Source organism: Protomyctophum parallelum (genome assembly GCF_964188405.1).
Source record: "Protomyctophum parallelum genome assembly, chromosome: 6".
Classification (NCBI taxonomy): Eukaryota; Metazoa; Chordata; class Actinopteri; order Myctophiformes; family Myctophidae; genus Protomyctophum; species Protomyctophum parallelum.
In genome coordinates, this window is record NC_139701.1 from 21,186,621 (window position 1) to 21,207,295 (window position 20,675).

Here is a 20,675-nt window from a genome sequence, read left to right on the forward strand (position 1 = left end):
TCAAGATAACTCCAAAGGGAAACGGCAACGGAAGGTCCTCTACAAGACCCAGAACTACCTGAACCTGTATGCCGCTGATGGTCTGCGCACGCTGTGCATTGCCAAAAAGGTAACACAGAATGGTACCAACCCTCAAAGACAATTTGACAAATTCCCTATTCACAGCAAAAAAAAGAAAATCTGTGTTAATTTGAACTCTAAATTAGTCTAAATCTACACACTTGGGATGTTTAGAATCTACTAGCTTGTTTTATTTTGGATGCAAAAGTACAAGCAGGATGGTGATGACTTTGTGTCTCTGCAGTGGTTAGTTGTGAAAACACCCTAGGTGTTTTCACAAAGCCTGCCTTCGGATGATGATATGGAGCACGCCTTCCAAAGTGACATTCTTTGTGACTCAGCCACAATCTGTGCCACTATCCCAGGCTGCTAATTTATGCTCTCAACACAACAGCCAGGCTCATTATAGCCCTGCTTTTTTGCCTCCCCTAGTGTAAAAGCTCATCGCCATGCCGATGTGATAAAACGTCATCTCAAGGCCTCACATACTCTTATAGATTGGTGCGTTATTATGAGTCCCCTACCACCACGGAGAAGTTTGAAAAGTTTCTCCACTGGGGTTTTCCCAGGGTTTAATGTGTGTGTGTGTGTGTGTGTGTGTGTGTGTGTGTGTGTGTGTGTGTGTGTGTGTGTGTGTGTGTGTGTGTGTGTGTGTGTGTGTGTGTGTGTGTGTGTGTGTGCGTGTGCGTGTGCGTGTGCGTGTGCGTGTGCGTGTGCGTGTGCGTGTGCGTGTGCGTGTGCGTGTGCGTGTGCGTGTGCAAGGTTCTGAGTAAGGAGGAATATGCATGCTGGCTGCAGCACCATCTGCAGGCTGAAACAGCCATCCAGGGGAGAGAAGAGCTGCTCTTTGAATCGGCCCAACGACTGGAGACGAACCTTCAACTTTTGGGTACGTCTGTTTGACCTCTGATGGCAGCATTCTCAGTCCACCAGGGATGTGATGGCAGGGAGGGTTCCACCAATATCAATCAAATCAATCAGTCAGATGCAACTATAATAAGTGGAAATAAAAGCTGGTCAAACAAATATGAACATGAATAAACAATATGAGTTTATTAAGACAGAAGGAGTCTTTTTCTGGGATTAAAGCCAAAATGATATCCTCGAACATTTTAAATTCTATATAACAATATTTCGACCATCATACGACACCAAAACTCTATTGAAATTAAAACAAATGGACTTCCTTTAAGTTTTCTAAGAAGTATTTCTGCATCCATCTATCACAATGTAGTCACTAGTCATATTGACAGTCCCATATCCCACCTTTTAATGTGGACAATACTGTCAAAGACGAAAACCGTTCTCATTTTGACTTCCATAGATTATGAAATTTGATAATGTTGTCGGACGATACAAGAAACGAGTCTGCGAGCTTCGGACGTCATGTCATGGTGTGCGTGCTTGTGTGCAGGAGCTACGGGCATCGAGGACCGACTGCAGGACGGCGTCCCCGAGACCATCGCCGCACTGCGGAAGGCCGGCCTGCAGATCTGGGTACTGACGGGTGACAAGCAGGAGACCGCCGTCAACATCGCCTACGCCTGCAAGCTGCTGGACCCAGAGGAAGAAATGATAACCCTCAACGCAGACTCTCAGGTGTGAGCTTCATTATTATTACACCTGTTCACACAGTATTGCACTATACCTTTCCCTGGATTTCTTCACGGAACAGCCAAACGGAGTATTCTGTGTTTTAGTTTTTTCCAAGATGTGACTGTAGCTACATTTCCATAATTTCTCTAGCAACATTTGGCACCCCAAGTTTATCGAGAACTACTTGTTAAGTTGTTGGTGAGTTTCTATTCCAGTTTTTGTTGAGCTAATGGCAATTTCGTCTGGTTGTTGTCTGTCTGGTTCTGTGTTGTCGGTTCTTCTAGCAGACGCTGTGTGGGTTGGACAGTTTTTTGTCCAAATCCTAAACTCTGAACTTAGGCTGGGCAATATACCAAATTCTACAATATGATGAATGATAAGAACTCGTCTCAGAGTGAAGACATTGAACATATTACTGCTTATCAACAGTGAAAGGGAAAAATAATTTAGCAAAATCATCGTTCTTTATCTCTGTTAACTCTGTTATGTATTCAGAAGTGTGAGCCATATTGAATATTGACATATCCTCTGCAACTAACGATTATTTTCTTGACGATTATTCTATAGATTCCTTTTTACCAGCTGCTTGCAAAGCAGGCTGGTCAAAGAATAGTCTGGAAATGTACACGACAAGTTCGCCACCTAGTTTGTCGTCTGACAACTCCGTTCACTTCATGGGGCCAGTCCAATGGCAGCTCCAATGGCGGCTCACATGCTTAACATAGCTCTTGTCCCAGTTCCGGCTGCATGAACAGCGCTCGAGCGCGTAGTTTCTTGCCCCCTTGATGTCGTAAGCCAGCATCAGAGGCCAGCATTAACCAGGGTTGCCAAGTCCGCTTATTTCCAGCCACAGTTTCCCCACAGTTGCTTGCCTGGTTTTTGGAGGTTGGTTAGCTTATTTCTGTCACGACAGTTGGCAACAACCTTTACATCCCAATGATCCCATCGTTGGCGCGGCATGAAGAGTAACAAACTCACACCGTCTGCACGACATGAAGATTCACTTCACAGCAACAACACAGTCATGTGGAAATTGAAGTAGCTTAATTAAAACACTGTTCGACTTTGTTGAGTAGTCTCAAGAATTGGGGTCCAAAAATACACAAACTGTCTCTGTGATATTATTGCCGAGGTGTCTCTAGTCTGTATCGTTTACGATAGTCAGTCCTTCATATTTTATACTAGCCCTGAAACATGACTGTGAAGTACGAGCGTCATGTGAACCATGGCTAATGCGTGGTCACACAAATGCGTGTTGTTCGTACATTATCATACATGGCCCAGTTAACCTGTCCTGTTTGCGCTATGTGCATACTACATCTTTGAAACTTCATTACCGAGCCACTTAGTGAGCTTGTTAGGTCTGCTATAGAACATCTAACCACGACCGCAAGCTTGTGACAAAGAAACGACTGACTAATTCTCGTGCCAGTTGCTGTGTGCTCCAGTTGCCGTGAGCACAAGCCGTTTTCGGGGAGTTCAAGTGGTTTTCGGTGCGCAACAGAGACAACTCACTTGATGTGAGCGCTGAGCGGCCGGGCCCGGGGCGCAGATCCCCGCCAGGTCAGGTTGTATACCCAGGCCTGTGGAATTCATAAGCAGTCATAGTAGCCAATTTGGAATCTGCTCAAACTGACTGATACTGATACAGAACATATATTGCTGTCAGGTGGAAACCTATGACCAAAACCATTCCTTTACGAAATATTTATAAAAATAATTCCCAGTAGTTAAAATAGCCTATCTACAAGCTCACAATGCATCATATGTCAACACGTTGGGAGCTTCTACATCAGCTATTTGTCTCCACCAGGCCGAAGGCATGGGGAGAGAGTATGTTTTGCACACACACTTCGTCCGTGTGAGTGTGCGTGTGTCCGTCCGTTCGTCTGTTACAAGCTAATCTCCGAATTTTGCACACACACTCCCTGGATGCCAACGATGAACCTCTGCCCCAAATGTTCCAGAACCGCCTGTTATAGCGCCACCAGGAGGCCGACTTTTGAAAAACACATTTTGTTTTATTGCTCCTCCAGATTCTGTCCAAAATGGTAAATCGGTACACAGTATCTCTATAGTCATGTGTTCAAGACGGATCTGTCTGATATTTCAGATTCCATCCTAATTGGCTAACATTGGCTTTCAAAGTTTGCAGGATTGGCCCGTTTTGAACAAAAAGCCTCAAATCATGAACGCAGCGTGCAATTTACGTGAAATCTTTCACAGACTTTCCTACTAGGCTGAGGAATATATCCCACCCTTTTCACATTGGCCTGTTAGAGCGCCACCAACAGGTGGAATTTTGCAAAACACTTTTTTGGAACAAAATGCCTCAAATCATCCAATTGCCATCCAAGGCGTAAGAAGAAATGTTACTCTTTTCATATTGGCCTAATATAGCGCCACCAGGAGGCCACAACCTGCCCTGGTGGAGACCTGTGCCCGGAGGGGCACTTTTTCTAGTTTTTTAATAGATCAAGGAATCGGCATGAATAATTTGTAATATATTTCTAACTAAATTGATTTATATGATTAACCAATTAACCACTCAATACGAGACGTATTGTGAGCTCGTAGATCTGATATTTTCAAATCAATTATTGTATTAAAATAGTTATTTTAACCGATCAGTGTGTAACCAATAATGTCCTCTGACGGTGCTCTCTCTCTGAACCAGGAGGCGTGTGCATTGCTGCTGGAGGAAAGCTTACACTACATCCAGGCCAAGTACGTCGGGGCCTGCAGCAGCTCCATGGACCAGGCCACCAAGGCCTTCCCTGGGGACATACCGGCGTTCGCCATCTATCCCCCCTCGTCTTCCCCCTCCTCCTCCTCCCCCCACGCCACTCCTTTCCTGGTGCACCGGCTGGGCCTTGTGATCGACGGGCGGACTCTGGCCTACGCCCTGGACAAGAGCCTGGAGGACAAGTTCCTGGCTGTGGCCCGGAGCTGTCGCTCGGTGCTCTGCTGTCGCTCCACGCCGCTGCAGAAGAGCATGGTTGTCCAACTGGTGCGGAACAAGCTGAAGGTCATGACCCTTGCCATAGGTAAGTTATTCACCTATTCTTAACAGTTGGCAGGGACTCTTTTTTTCCCCCACAAATGTCCAATGCGACCATATTACTATAACTACATAATAATAACAACTAGAAAGTGCAATCCTGGTGAAAAAGATGCTTTCAGTTAGATAGGGCGTGTAATTGTCGTCCAGTCAGAGGAGAGAAAAAAAACGAATGACAATTGTCTGTTTGCCTATCTGCAACCACACTAATAATACTAAACATACTGTAAGTGTAAATGAAAGTGTCCGTGAATATTTGGATGGGATAAGCTTTTGCTATTGTTGAACCGCTGACAGACAGTACTGGTGCTAAAGGATCACATAAGGTTACATTGCTAGAATTTCTCGAGGCCAACGCAGTTTGAACTATTAAGTGATTCCAGGAAAACAGATGATGGGACCGAACAGGTGGTTTGCATCAGGAAAGCTCCAAACATTTAACCTTAGAATCTTCCTCCCATAAATCACTGTGCCTTGCAAGAATGTTGCTATTGCCCTGAAACATTATGGCTGTGCAATTTTAGGTGGTCAATGCTTAGAACATTGCTTCTTGTAAGCACCATGAATAATCCAAACCATAAGTAATGTAATGCCTTATGTCTCCAACTACAATGAAAGCAGTGGCTGTTAGGATTTGTATCAGTCCCCTATTTTATGAGTAGATATCTGGCAAAATTGGTTCCCCCTGTGTCCTTCACCCGTGGTCCTCTGGGACTTCTGCAGCTTTCAGAACTTACAGTACTACTGGCTTTCTAACAAGAAGTTAATTGCCTTGATGTGGTGTCATCTGGGAGGCCCGTGTTCACATCTTTGGTGTTACAGTTGCAATTACCTCCCTTTTGGGAAAGGACATTATGGATTACTGCTTTAAATTAGATAAAACCTCATAATCACAATACAGAATGTATTAGCCTACTTAAGGGCTAAAAATATGATTAGAGGGCTTTAAGTGAAGGAATATGGACTAGTTTGATTGTCTATATCCTGGACTACTTAACTATTTCTCAAGGTTAGGTCTGTCACGCCAAGCTTTTCAGCTGCGAGCTCTTATTTTGAAGAGCCCAAAAGCTGATCCGGTGAACCGGAAGTAATAATCGTTTATTTCCGGGGCGAGCGCTAGTTATTATTCTTTCGTCAGAAACGCTAATATAGTAACCGCGAAGTGGATTAATGGATTAATAATAACCTAATAAGTCTTCCAATGTCGATCTTGGCGAGCTGCACAATCTATATGCCAATCACGAGATGTCTCATGTTTAGCTATTAAAGGGACACTTCACCCTTTTTGCAAAAAGATATATGTTAATGACGATTAGAAGCTTTAGAACACTTTCCTGGGGGTCTTTATGTGTGTAATATGTGGTTTTAGATATTTTAGATTGTAGCAGTGAGCCTGTTGTCTCTGATGTCATGGACACTGGGCTCACCTTCCTTCCTGGACTACATGTTGTCTCAGTAAGACAGCTCTCCCCCTATCCACAAGGAGGAGCAGTGCACCAAATAATTATGGGAATTGTAGTCCAGGAAGGTAGTGAGACCAGTGTCCATGACATCAGAGACAACAGGCTCACTGCTACAATCTAAAATATCTAAAACCACATATTACACACATAAATACCCCCAGGAAAGTGATCTAAAGCTTCTAAACGTCATTAACATATATTTTTTTGCAAAAAGGGTGAAGTGTCCCTTTAAGAGGCCCATAAGTCGGGGTGCCTGTTGGCCTTGCAGTCTGCTGCATGTCACTCCTCGTCTCTCCCTCGTCTTTCCTGTCTGCCTTCACTTGAAAAACTATCGATTAAAAAGAGGCTCATAAGTCGTCTTATCTACAAATGCGAATCGGGTCATGCAATGCCTTTTATTTATACCCATGCTGACATCATTATTTTCTTTTTTTTAACACTATTGTTATTCAAGTGAAAATACATTAGCTAAATGAGAAGCTATGTAGCGTTATAGAAGACGTGAGCATATTGTCACAAGACGCGAGGAACTTGTGAACTTGTGAATTTCACAGGTTGACACGCACAGCATGTCATCGTCAACTTCTTGTTTTCCTGCAGGGCATAATTTAAATGTGTCTGGGCAGATGTCAGCTACATGGGAGCGAAAGTGACGCAGCTGGTTACATATGTGACTAAATTTGACTGAGGGACTTCCCTTGGATTTCTTTTTAATGTTTGTTTTTTCATGTCATATGAAAGCAGGGAATCATAGCTTCAAATTGACATTGGTTGTTCAGTTTGATACACCAGTTTTGGAGATATGGCTTATAGAGTAATGTCTTGCAGAGAAACAGCGAGGTGAGAAAACAGGCTTGAAAGGTTCACTTCTGTGGTCTGGTCTCTAACATTACACCTAGCTACATGTTTGGGCATTTATTTCATATTTACATGACAATTTCAGCTCTGACACTTATTCCAGACATGCTCTAGTATGTGAAGAGTCTGCCTGTGCTATTAATGAAGTGGTTGCACCACTAATCATTAGTGTACACGCAAGTAGAGGGAAGAGCCCTCTGGATGCAGCTCTGGGACCCGCTGTTCACCATACAGGTGACGGGCGAGCAAGGTGGCACTCGACATGCCGACGGTCTGATGCCAGGATAGTATTCAGAGCCAACTCACGATAGGTGGTGAACCATGGAAATGGCACTGTTTCTGGAACCTCTTGTGACTCCATATACCGTATGGTGTTTAAAAGGCAAAGTTGGTGAAAAGGAGCCTGTTCGTTGCCAAGCTTCTCTTGGCAACGTGTCTGATTTCAAAGAAAAAGTGGAACCTCTCTCACTCACAGACACACGTGTGCAACAGCCACAGCCTGTCTGTACACAAACTCAATCTATGAATGTTTTGCACAATACTTATCTGTGTTTAACACAATTAACTAGTAGACTAGTAGTATATCTATAAATATGACTTTGCAATTACGTTTTATATTGAATCCTTAATCGCCCGAGACAAAATTACAGAATGAAAAAAGTGTAAATGCGTACGTTTCCATATTATACTTTTTTTTTTTTTAATACTGCCACATACTGTACTGACTTTGTACCAGGCTGTCCACACAGTACTTTCTTTGTAGACCTTATAGCTGTGAATATTCTTTGCAGAGTCTATTTGTTGGTCTGTCTGTGTGTACTGTGCATACATGTTTAAACCAGAGACCCAAGTCATGTATAGTATACATGGGTCCTAAATGGAAGTTGGGTTACTTTAATCAAGTAACACAGAGGATTTTACTTTGTACATGTGAATAACATGGTGAATAATAGCGCTTCTGAGTGATTACGCCTGCCGCACGCACGTGTGCGTGTTTGGGGAGGGTGGGTGCGGAGGTTCTGAGCACCCTTATAGGTGCATTTGGTTCCTTTAGAACTGTATTTTACTGTGTGGGTGGGCGTGCTAGCTCTCTCCTGTGTCTCCACTAAGCCACTCCAAGTTAATGCTAACACAGCAATGACAGGAAAAGCGCTTGGCAGACAAAAAACAACAACACAGGACTGTCCCCTAGTGCAACGCTAACAAACACACAGCAAACACAGGAAAGACAGCCATAAGTCACCTCGATGACACCTCTATTATGCCTCCGTGTCATTAAGCCAAAGTGAACAGCAGCGAAGGTTGTTCTGAATTATGAATCGCTACTCTGATGGTGGTGGGCTAGCAATGCACAATATGCCGGCCAGGAGATGACTCAGATGAGTGCCTATGTATGCACACTTTGTATAAAATAAAACTATTATTATTATTTAAAAAAAATTGCAAAGAAATTAAATGGGTAAAAACGCACAAAAATAGAACAGTGCGAACAAAAGGAGCAAATGAAAACAGTCTGTGGTCCCAGGCTGGACCACCAGAGGAAACTATTTCCCAGTCCACTCCTGCATTGCCGCCCGGTGTCATATCGTTCCCCGTAGCGTGGCTGATCCCATGGGCCCAAAATCCACCCACTGTTGTTCCGACAGCAGACGGACACACCGCTAGAAGGCCAGGTCCAACACCTCTCTTCCCAGTAGCTGATCATTGGAAGGGGAGGGGCCACCAGGCAGCACCGGCTGTCGGTATACTCCATCGGTGACAGTGCCTTTAGCTTGCGATGGTGTTGATGCACACAGTCCACAGAAAATGCATCTTAAATTGGCACCCACTACATTAACGGTGGTAGTTACAACGGAGCAGTTTAATGTCATGCCCAGGACACACACACACACACACACACACACACACACACACACATGTCTCCCAGATCCCTGATCACCACCTGTTGCAGTAAAGAGTAAACCTTCTCCAGCTCAAAATGGAATGAAAACCAACCCCAAAACGCCACAGCATCACAGGAGAGACGAGCAAAATGGTAGATACCCCGGAATAATATGTTCAAAACAAACTGAAAATAACTTGAAGCCTTTAGCCTTAAGCCTAATGTACTAAAGTACATATTAGACTGCGTTTCTGCAAGCGACACCTTTGCGCATTGGAATATAAATTAAAGCTGCAGTCTGTGTCATGTCTTCCTACTCGGGATTTGAACTTTGGTCGAGGGAAACCAAATGTCTTCCAATTACTTCCAAGGCAGAATTCCCTCTTGGCCGGGAGAGAGAGAACGCATTATGAGCTTCAGGCACAGTCAGTAGACGACCTACCCAGACACCAGATTCTAAGCCGGCTCCAATTTTGTCGCAGCCTTTACCCGCAGCGCCGCCCGCAATTCAGCCGCTGCCCAAAATTTTCGAATATAGGAGCTTTCTCTGTCCCTTAATGGTATTTTCGTCCCGCGTCACCCACTATATTTTTTGCAGAGACCAGTATTTGCGCCTAGAGGTGCCCCTAAATTGCTATTTTGGTCACATACATTTGGGAAGTCGTTAGTGGAGTTTAAAAGCACCCGTAAGCCATGCCAAATTAGTTCGGTAGAGCGGCGTACGTCACGCCGCGCGCGCCTCAATGGAGATGTCTGCAGGCACAGAGTAGGCTGCCTCATCTCTCCTTTTCTCCTATCTCTTTGTAATTTTCCTATAATCAGCAGAAGTCGAGTACCTGCCACTTCCTTGTGTCCATTGTGTTTATATTATTGTATAGTCAAATAAGCTATTTGTGCGCAATTCCATTTCCATTTGCTCTTTCAGTTCATGATCACCCCGGCAGCAAATGGAGTTTATTGACTGAACTTTCCTTTTCGCTTCATACCGTTCCGTAGAGATGGCCTACACGCACAATCTATATACCAAATGAAAGCCCTAATTTCGTAGTTTAATGAGCAAGATTTGAGCGAGCTGTGACTCAATGAAAAGACGAGTCGAGGGGGGGGGTTTGCAGCAGAGACTTCAGGGCAGCAATGAAGCAATATAGCACTAACGGGCAACGGGTAAGGGATCTATTAAAGTGATCTCTTAAAGCCAAGACTGGTGATTGGTTAAATTTGGTTTAATTATTGCAACGCCCAAACCACACCTATGCATAATATAACGGGTAACGGAGGTGTTTAAGGGATTCATAATACCAACTTTAGTGGGGGAACACCCTTTCCCCACTCCTAAAACCCCAAATAGTGGCTTTAGAAAGATGAGACAAAAATGGAGCCCTAAATGTCTCAAGGAAAGAGCAGGGAGACCACCTCCAACCACTGCAGATATACAAGTATTATTGTATTAACATATTCTACTATACAGATTGGTTAAAATAAATTTTTAACCATAACTTCTTTAAAATAAGTTATGTATTGAAGCTTTAAGCTTCAGAAAATCTTCCTAGACTCTTTCTTCTCTTCTGGCAGACTTTCAGGTGACATTGCTACTTTAATGTTGCTCATATTTTCCAGTTTACTGTAAATGGGATGTTGTGTTTACATGCCGCAGCTTATGGACTGAGAAATTGAGTATCCTGAGTATCACTGGCGGTGGTAAATATGGTCGTTGAGCACCAGCTGTACCCTGGGAGCCTGTTTGCCATCTCAGCATGATGGATGCCACTAACCGAAACAAAATCTTTCCACAACACATGCGCATCCTTCAAGATCCTTGAGTTTACCACTCCCCAATATAGGTGAACATATTGCACACAGCATTGGTATCGTGGTGGTTCAGCCACATGGTGCCGGTGTCCTGGGTTTAGAATCCGTCTGAGGACCATGTTGTACCCCTCTCTTTCTTCCGTCTCTAGTGTAGGGCCTGCCCGCAAATGTTGTAATATAATACAAAAAATATAATTTAAATTGTATCTAATGACCTCATTAGTATAATTTCATGATAAATGTGGACATCAGTCTGGGAATAGGCTATTTGACCATTGCTAACATCCCATTGATGATACACTATATTTCTACACTGTAGTTTTCCCCTGTGCTCAATATTTATTGGTCATTTATATATTTTTCTGTGGTTACTGATTCCTGAGTAATATGCTGATAATATAATATAGTAATATGCTTAGGTTTTCGTACATTGTGAGGTTTTGCAGTTGCTATGATATGATATCATGTTTATTTTTTGTGATGGAGAGATTTGCATGGGTAGCAGGGGTAGTCTCAACCTTTTTTCATTTCATGGTCCGCCAGTTTGATATGCTTAGGCCACGGACCCCGTGGCCTAAACAACAGCCTTAATACTATTTGGTTGTATCTCTGGGACCCTGATCTACACTGTAAATGCACAAGTGTTAACTCTGAATGTGTACAAATTGATCCAAATGGACCCGTACAGGGCATTAAGGGTCCATTTGGTTCCAAACTATGAATCATTTAGCTGGGGACCCCTTCAAGGACCCCTGGCGGTCCCTGGACCCCACGTTGTCAACCACTGGTGTGCAGGAACAAGCAGAGCGTAGAACCGATACAGAAGCAAAAGAAACATTTACATTTAAAATGTTTGACTTTTAGCATCCAGATGTTCAGGGACATAAAAGGGGGGGAGAAGGGGTAGTGTGCTTAGCCTTACTTGCTAATTAAATGTCACAGATTCTAAATATTGGTTGAGAATGACTCTAGAGATCATACCCCAACTGCAATAAATAACAACCTAACAATAACTTGTGTTGTCAGAAAACCAGTAGGTGATACTGTAGGTGTGGTTTATTGTTCCGTGTGGCATATGGTTTGCAATTCGCTGTGCAAGCAGTTTCCCCCGCTTGAGGACATTCTCTCTCTCTCTCTCTCTGTGTCTCCCTTCCCCCTTCGTCCCCTCTCCGCGCATTAATCTCAGGTGACGGGGCTAATGATGTCAGCATGATCCAGGTGGCTGACGTGGGCGTGGGGATCTCGGGACAGGAGGGGATGCAGGTAAGGAGAAACCCAGCAGTTGTGGAGAAAGTATAGATACTCCTAGTCAATTATTACTTGACGACAAAGTAAAAGTTAGGCTCTGTCAAATGTGTTTTTAAAGTACTGGAGCACTTGCGTATACTTAGAATTCGTATGTGTTCAAAATGTAGTGGTCAAAATATTTGAATTGTGGTGGAGTGAATGTCACAAGTTTCCAAAAATGCAAATAAAAGTACACAGTACTTTCCTCTTCTACACCGGATTTGAACCCGGTTTAGCCATTGAGCTAATAGAGTCTGCCTGCTTGCTATTGGGGATAAATTGAATCTTGACCATCAGGTCCTGTGTCTAGGTGAGACATGAAACTTTGAAATGATCTAAATGTCTCAATAACAGAGAAGGGAAACATAATACAATACAGTCACCCCAGTTGTATAAGTTATATTGTATTAACATACTCTACCGTACAGATTGGACAAAATTAAAATGTATTTGTTTAAAAAAACGACCAGTACCCAGGTAAATGTACTTCATTACTGCCCAGTGTCCACCACTGAAATCCATGCGGTCCTGGAATGAAAATGAGACAATGCACAGTGCAGTTTCATAAAACGGTTGTAAATGAAATTGTGTAGGACAGCGCTTGCCCACTGGTTTCACACCCAGGCCTGAATTTTACCTGAATCTATTACCTATTAACTAATACCTAATAACCTGGCATCCTTGTTTTTGGCATGGTATTCTAGGTAAAAAGTCTCAAAATATTCTATGCCTATTGCTTCATTTATACACGGTTCTGACTACCGTAGGTTAGAAACTAATCTAATTACAGTACATGTATGTCTGTGTATAATTATGTCAAAGTTGTAAAGTGGCCGGTGCCAGTGTCCTTGAAATTGAATGCATACAGAGAATGCATGTACAGTTAAAAGGAAGCGCCCGCTGCATCTTCTTGAAAAAAGTGGATTCAGCCGTTCTCTTTAATTCATTCCCCCCAGCTGTGTGTTTTCCATCCCTAATGGAACCTGCCTCTATAGGCGTTAACACACAACTCCAAATTGGATCGCCTTTTATGTCCGCGTATCAAGGAGGGTCAGGGCTCCCTCGTTGTGCCCATGTCCTGCTGAGAGCGCTGCACTCCAGCGCCGCTCCGCCCAGCTCTGTAAGGCCACTTCCAATGCCACTGCTGAGGTATCCGCTTCTGCGGCGGGGAAGGGCAGCGCTGTTGACCCTTCCTCCACTGAACATTTCGCTAACACAATGTTCCAGGAAGGGTGATCGTGCATAGCAATGATGGAGCCGTCCAATTAACTTCCTAGGCAGGGCTTTCCAGGGCGAGCCGCTGCGTGGCACATCTGTTTAAAGCTCAATATCCCTTCCTTAACTGGGTCGCTAGATTAATCATTGTTAATAAAATTTGGTCTTAATGAGCCGGCAGTCACTCCCTCCTCGGGAGTCCGGGGTGTGCTGAGATGCACTTTTTCTTTTTCTTCCCACCACCCCCCTGCACTCAAACCCCCAGCAAATGTCGCATTATGATTAACAGGCCCCACTTTCTATTAGGAGCCCCATCCCCATGTAGTCGTTTAAGCTCCGTTATTAGAGCGCAGCAGAAACTAAATTGCTCTACAATGAGGCATCTGCTGTTATCTTTCTTGTCGACAGTTAAGGTTGACAGTTTGAGCCGTTTTATCAAAGGTTACAGGGATCATTTTGAAATGCAGGTTATTAAACGAGTAGACTTCTGGGAGACTTTTGTTTTGTATCCTGATTGATGGAGACTGACAACCACAAACACGCTGCCATTGCAACGATGAATCCCCAAAAGCCGGACAGCTCCATTTATGGGAGATTATTCTCGTGAAAAGATTTATTAAATAGAGGTGTACAAATGCAGCAGGATTAGCTATTTTGAACGGTTATACCGTAATAAATACAAGTGGATGAGTGTGTGAGAGCGAGAGAGAAATGGGGAAAGAGAAAAGATTTATTATTGTAATAATGATAATATTCGTTGAGCATATCAAAAGCAGCCAGAGTCTGAGGTTAGATACCGAGGGCAGTGACAAATGCTGGCCAATAATGTGTTTATCACATACTACCCACAGCCTTATTTATTCACAAAGACGAGGAGAAAATGGCATTTGATCTCTACTTTGCAGCCCTCATGAAGACCGTATAGGTCGAAACATGTCGGTTGAATAAATTTTTCCTCCTTTTTAACATTAAGTGTGTGTGGAGGGTGGAGGTGGATTCCCTGTGTGTGTGTGTGTGTGTGGAGGGTGGAGGTGGATTCCCTGTGTGTGTACGTGGAGGGTGGAGGTGGATTCCCTGTGTGTGTACGTGGAGGGTGGAGGTGGATTCCCTGTGTGTGGAGGGTGGGGGTGGATTCCCTGTGTGTGTGTGTGTGTGTGTGTGTGTGTGTGTGTGTGTGTGTGTGTGTGTGTGTGTGTGTGTGTGTGTGTGTGTGTGTGTGTGTGTGTGTGTGTGTGTGTGTGTGTGTGTGTGTGTGTGTGTGTGTGTGTGTGTGTGTGTGTGTGTGTGTGTGTGTGTGTGTGTGTGTGTGTGTGTGTGTGTGTGTGTGTGTGTGTGTGGAGGGTGGAGGTGGATTCCCTGTGTGTGTGTGGAGGGTGGAGGTGGATTCCCTGTGTGTGTGTGTACGTGGAGGGTGGAGGTGGATTCACTGTGTGTGTGTGGAGGGTGAAGGTTGAGGCTGGGATTCCCTGTGTGTGTGTGTGTGTGTGGAGGGTGGAAGTGGATTCCCTGTGTGTGTGGAGGGTGAAGGTTGAGGCTGGGATTCCCTGTGTGTGTGTGTGTGTGTGTGTGTGTGTGTGTGTGGAGGGTGGAGGTGGATTCCCTGTGTGTGTGTGTGTGTGTGTGTGTGTGTGTGTGTGTGTGTGTGTGTGTGTGTGTGTGGAGGGTGGAGGTGGATTCCCTGTGTGTGTGTGGAGGGTGGAGGTGGATTTCCTGTGTGTGGTGGTGGAGGGTGTGTGTGTGTGTGTGTGGAGAGCGTGGAGGTGGATTTCCTGTGTGTGTGTGTGTGTGTGTGTGTGTGGAGGGTGGAGGTTGGCTGAAATCACGGACAACCGGCCTTGCCGTTATTATACTGTCATTCTGTGAACAGTCGATTGTCACAGTTTTCTTCTCTTGTTACAGAATAAACTCGGCAGTGAATTAACCTCGTTAACCGGGGTCCCTCGGGGGTCTATACTTGGTCCCCTCATTGTTTCCCCTCTACACCAAATCTCTTCACCAAAAATACCTGATCTACAAGCACACAGCGCGTTGCGAGCCAGCCATAGCAATCGTGTGTGTAGTGGTGAACTCTTCAGTGGTGGTACTTGGCAATGATCAGTGCCTGGCTTTACACTAGCTTTGTATTATCCCTACAGCAGATACGGCAGCTGACCAATCGGTACACACTTTTATCCTTCCCAAATCATATGGGAAAAAACCCACAATGCATAAAATCTGAATTACAATAAGTTAAGGCAGAAAAGCAACAAACAATTGTGGTCAAAAGACAGAAAAACTAGGAAATGGAATGAAGAACATGGTATGAGAATAATTGCTTCCTTCTATTCCTCTGCAGGCAGTGATGGCGAGTGACTTTGCTCTCCCTCGCTTCCAGTACCTTCAAAAGCTCCTGTTGGTCCATGGCCACTGGTGCTACTCCAGACTGGCCAACATGATCCTCTATTTCTTCTACAAGAATGCTGTAAGCTCCCTTTTAGCCATATCAAGTCTCTGAAGTGGATGATCTAAATATTTTTTATAGAAAGGATTTTCTTAAGAGATTCCATGTTTTTATGGGAACAGTATGGGACACAGGTCCTAACTCAGATGGGAACTAATGTTGTGAGTTGTTGGCTGTAGCTCTATATGACAGTGTTTCTCAAATTGTGGTCCAGGGGGTTCCCAGCAGTAGTAGTAGTAGTAGTAACTTTTACAATCTGTTACTTTTATACTTACAGTATCTACAGAATCACAACGTGTTGCGTCGCAGAATCTTTTTTTAGCATACAACTTCTCTATTGGGGGTACGGGCCCAGATAGGGGTCCACAGCTACATATAAATGTTGGGGTGCTTGACCTCAAAGCGTTTGAGAACCACTGCTATATGCATACCGAGTGAATCAAGTTATATCATGTGTTCAGCCCATGTTGACTGAACATTTCGTACAAGACCAGAATGTCTGAGCTTTGTTTGACTTTGAACCTGCATGCATGTTATACAATACTCCCTGTGTCGCCCCAGTGGCATGAAATAATCTCACAAATCTAAACATTTACGTTGTCATGAGAATACTCTGCATACTTCCATAGATAATACAGGAGCCAGTGCTCCTCGCCAGTGTTGGACGCAGCATCACTGGCGGCTAGTAGCCTACTAGGGATAGGGTCCTAGCCACTAGTGATGATGCGAGTCGATTAAAAAAAAAAGAATATTTTAGCTGTGCAAAGTTCATAATTCTTAGGATTTCACTGTGAACATGGCTAACATCATGACAGGCTAACCATAAAACAACAAATGATGTTCAGATTTGTGTCTGCTAATAGTTACAGTACATTATGTTTAATAATGGAGCAAGTTACGTCCCAGCTTTAAACATTTACAGTATTACTCCAGCACAACCTTGAGTTGACCTCGTTTTAAGCTCAATGAGTGTAATGTGACGTTTCGTTACCGTCAGGCAGATGCCTTGTATCTCCATATTTTGATGTTTTTTCGTAAATCAACACCCTACTACACCATATATGTCGTACAAGAGTGTCACACAAACGTTGAGAAAATACACCATTTGGTGTATTTGCCATCTTAAAATATGGAGTGGAAGTCTCAAGCTACTGGACGAGAGCATGGGAGTGAATATGTACCGTATTAGTGTTTTGTTTTATCTTGTCATGCCGTTCTGTGTATCCATTCCCTGATTTGTTTTGGCCTTTTGTTTCCCACAGATGTTTGTGGCCCTCATCTTCTGGTATCAGTTCTACTGTGGATTCTCAGGTTCAGCCATGGTAGATCAGTGGTATCTTATCTTCTTCAACCTGATGTTCTCTGCCTTCCCACAACTCATCACCGGCACTCTGGACAAGGACGTGACTGCCGAGACCCTCCAGCAACTACCTCACCTCTACATGAACGGCCAGAACTCAGAGGTCTGTCCAGCCCTACTCAGCGTTGTTAGATAAAAGCAATAAGCAAAAGAGGCCTTGGTGTGCCTGGAATTTGACCACTGCTATAGTGTAGTGTAGTGGTGCAAGGCGCGAAGCAGAGGGCCTACGACCCTCATAGGCTCATGTGGCTTATTGATTATTGGTTTTCTAAAATGGTTACAAATATGACAACATGAAATTCATACAAATACAAATCAGGAGTGTCATTCAGGGTCTCAGGGGATGGCAATAGTTCACATTTAACCTCAAATTCAGTTTTATTATGCATATTTTCTCCTAAATCTGAACATTGCAAATTAATCTGATTTCAGATCAACACTGGGTGTAATTGATTCCATGTCCGTCAATCTACATGTGATATGTTATAGATAAGTGTTTTCTAGTCTGATACCGTATGCGTTTTCTAGTCATGCATCCAATACATTACTTTCAACTTGGCATCCCTATTTGGAATGTCAATATAGGAAAACATTTTCAAATTATAGAAAAACTCAGTTATTCCATAATTAAGTATTTATTTTTTTATCTCGAAGGGATTTTGGTGGATTTTAGTTTCTGTTTTGAAGTTGAAATGACCAGCTTTAAAACATTTAAAATATACACCATTAGCCCTGCCTACAGTAGCATAGCATGCTTGGATTTATCCTTTAACTTTTACTATAGATGGCTGCAGTATGGCTGCTTACATACTTTGTATAATATATTGACCGCTTTAAGACTGCCATCCCTAGTGTTTGGGGCATGTCATTTGCACATTTGTTCAAAAAATTACAATTGTTTAATTTATCTACCATCATCTCCACCTCACACATATTTTAAGCACATAATGGGATACAAAAGTCCCACTCACTTTCACTAATAGCATGAGCCCAACAATGGGTTCTGAATGTACTCTGAACGCCTCGTTTCACAGCACCGTTGTAAACCTGTTGTCCTGCCATGTTTGTCAGCCCCCCCCCCCCCCCCCCCCCCCTGTAATTGTTAGTGTTCAACTGTACAGAAGTGTGTGTGGGTGTTGTGCCTGGTATATCCTACAGTGAGTGTATGAAACAGCACTGAAAGAAAAGCCCTAGGAAATGGAATCATTTCAGAACAGGCACAGTGCTTAAATCCAGTTATCACAGATTCATGTCACTGCACTGTCCATAAGAACTGTGTGCCTCAAAGACAGTTATTATTATTGATCACAGTTCATCATCAATAAATCAATCAATAACCTCATCGTTAAAGGGTTGTCTATGTATGAATAGATTTCACAGTTTTTTGTATATCGTCGTTGTCAGGCAAAAAACATATTTCAACGTTTTATGTTTTTCCGTAAATACCCTAATGTCATACAAGAGTGACACGCAAAAGTAGGTGACGATCTACAAGCTCTTCTCTTCTTTTTTTTCTGTACATACAAAATCTCCACCTGACGGCAACGATATTCTGTATCTCTCAGTTAGCCACATAGCTGTGGACGTGTTTGTCTCATAGTGTGTTGTATCTTTGCAGGAATACAAGCCATGTATATGTTCTGGATGAACATGATTGATGCATTGTCTGTCTCATAGTGTGTTGTATCTTTGTAGGAATACAAGCCATATAATATATATATATATGCATATATATATATATATATATATATATATATATATGCATGTTCATCCAGAACATATTATGTTCTGGATGAACATGCATGATTGATGCATTGTCTTATAGTGTGTTGTATCTTTGCAGGAATACAAGCCATATATGTTCTGGATGAACATGATTGATGCATTTTACCAAAGCCTCGTCTGCTTCTTCATTCCTTACTTTGTGAGTTCAATTTGCCTCTTTCAAGTCCATTTGAACTTTGCAGATTATGGTGAAATTATGTCTTGTGTTGCCTTTACTTGAGCCATTCGGATTGATTCTGCATTCTTTCTCCATCACTGTCTCCCTCCAAATTTCATCTTTGTCCCCGGCTGTGTCCCTGTCTTCTCGTTCTTCCAGGCCTATGCTGACTCTGATGTGGATCTGTTTACATGGGGAACTCCCATCACCACACTAGCCTTATTCACCATCCTGGTTCACTTGGGCATTGAGACCAAAACCTGGGTAAGATGCACTCGTTCACATTAGGACATGATATGGAGTGGAGTTATTGCGACCGCATGTCGCATTTACTATGAAATCGTAAATTTTTGTCCGTCAGTCAGTGTATCACTCAAAATCCCCATACGATTTATTTATGATGTATTTTCTCTATTTGTACACTATGTGTAAACTCTTAACCCTTGGCCTACAATTCACGGAAAAAACGGAATTAATCGAAAAATCTAAACCTCCCGTTAACGGAAAAAACGGAATGACAATCAATATCAGTTATCGCGGGGTCAAAAGAGCAAAAATGAATATTTTTTCGCTAATATCACTAATGTTGGATGTAATTTACCAAAAAACGGCCGAAATCCGCGTGATCGTGCGCTATCGTGCACGCGCGCCGTCTCTATGTGCGTCGCTGTAAAAAATTTGATATTTTGCGATCTTTTGGGGTTGATTTGAGGTTAATTTGACTTAGTTATGAAAAATATAGCATTAGCTTAGCAATCCGGACCAGCCAAGCTATTGACTAGGGTCAAAATAATACAGGATGTTGTTGATAGTTGAACCGGAAGTGACTTAGGAAGATCCGTCTATTTTAGCCAAAATCAGCATGATGATGCTTTCCCGCCATCTGGTGGCGAATCGAGAGAATACATAACCAATGAATTAATTTTTTTAAAACATCTTTTCAAGCCACCAGATCTTTCTTGTATGTTAAAACGATGAATTAAAAATATGCCAATTTGTTACCCAAACAAAAAAATTGGTCCTGGCAGTATTTCCATTATCCAGCCATTCAGTTGCTATTTTGGACACTCCAAAATAATTTGGCGACCCCCCGGGAGGGCAGCGGTCCGCAGGTTGAGAACCCATGCTCTATACCTAATAAGAATGGAAACAATCATATAATTGTACTCACTTTGTATTTGTATTCACTTGTATTCACTAGCCTGAATCCAATGCTTAATTTATACACCCAAAATAGACGATTTACAAGCTCTCTTGCGCTTTTCTGTGCACGACACCAGCGACGGCAACACAGCATAAATCAAGCTTTACATTTACATCTATATTCTTGTCTCATGCCCTCTCCAATCAGCATGTTGGCTATGCAAGTGTAGCCGTGCGGAGGCTGACAGGGCTGTACTTCTGCATTAGCTCTGGCTGATTACATTGAGCCAGAAGGCTGTGCAGAATCAGGGCCTATATATCACCCTGACAGTTAAGTCTGCCTCTGTCCAGTACCTTCTGCAAACTGTCGACACCACAGAGCAACTCCGCCGTTTGACACAAGCACAGTAGTGACCAAAAATAGCTGTCTTAGTCTTTTTTTTTCTTCACTCTTCTTTGTTTTTTTTTAACGTCCCACGTTCCCACAGAATTTTTATTCGCCTGTATCTGTGTGTGTCTTTTCGCATATCTTACAAAGCTGTCCAGGTCATGAGCCGTT

General features: G+C 43.1%; 1 protein-coding gene across 1 annotated transcript in view; it reads left to right on the forward strand.

Moving 5' to 3' along the window:
* The window catches only part of atp10a (ATPase phospholipid transporting 10A), a 54,957-nt gene that overhangs the window by 28,940 nt on the left and 5,342 nt on the right, over positions 1-20,675 (forward strand). Inside the window, exons 11-19 of the mRNA XM_083767739.1 lie at positions 6-109; positions 823-949; positions 1,475-1,659; positions 4,334-4,703; positions 11,916-11,992; positions 15,567-15,692; positions 16,934-17,134; positions 18,875-18,955; positions 19,133-19,237. Coding sequence (XP_083623865.1) covers positions 6-109; positions 823-949; positions 1,475-1,659; positions 4,334-4,703; positions 11,916-11,992; positions 15,567-15,692; positions 16,934-17,134; positions 18,875-18,955; positions 19,133-19,237 — 1,376 coding nt within the window. The remainder of the gene's footprint in view (positions 1-5; positions 110-822; positions 950-1,474; positions 1,660-4,333; positions 4,704-11,915; positions 11,993-15,566; positions 15,693-16,933; positions 17,135-18,874; positions 18,956-19,132; positions 19,238-20,675) is intronic.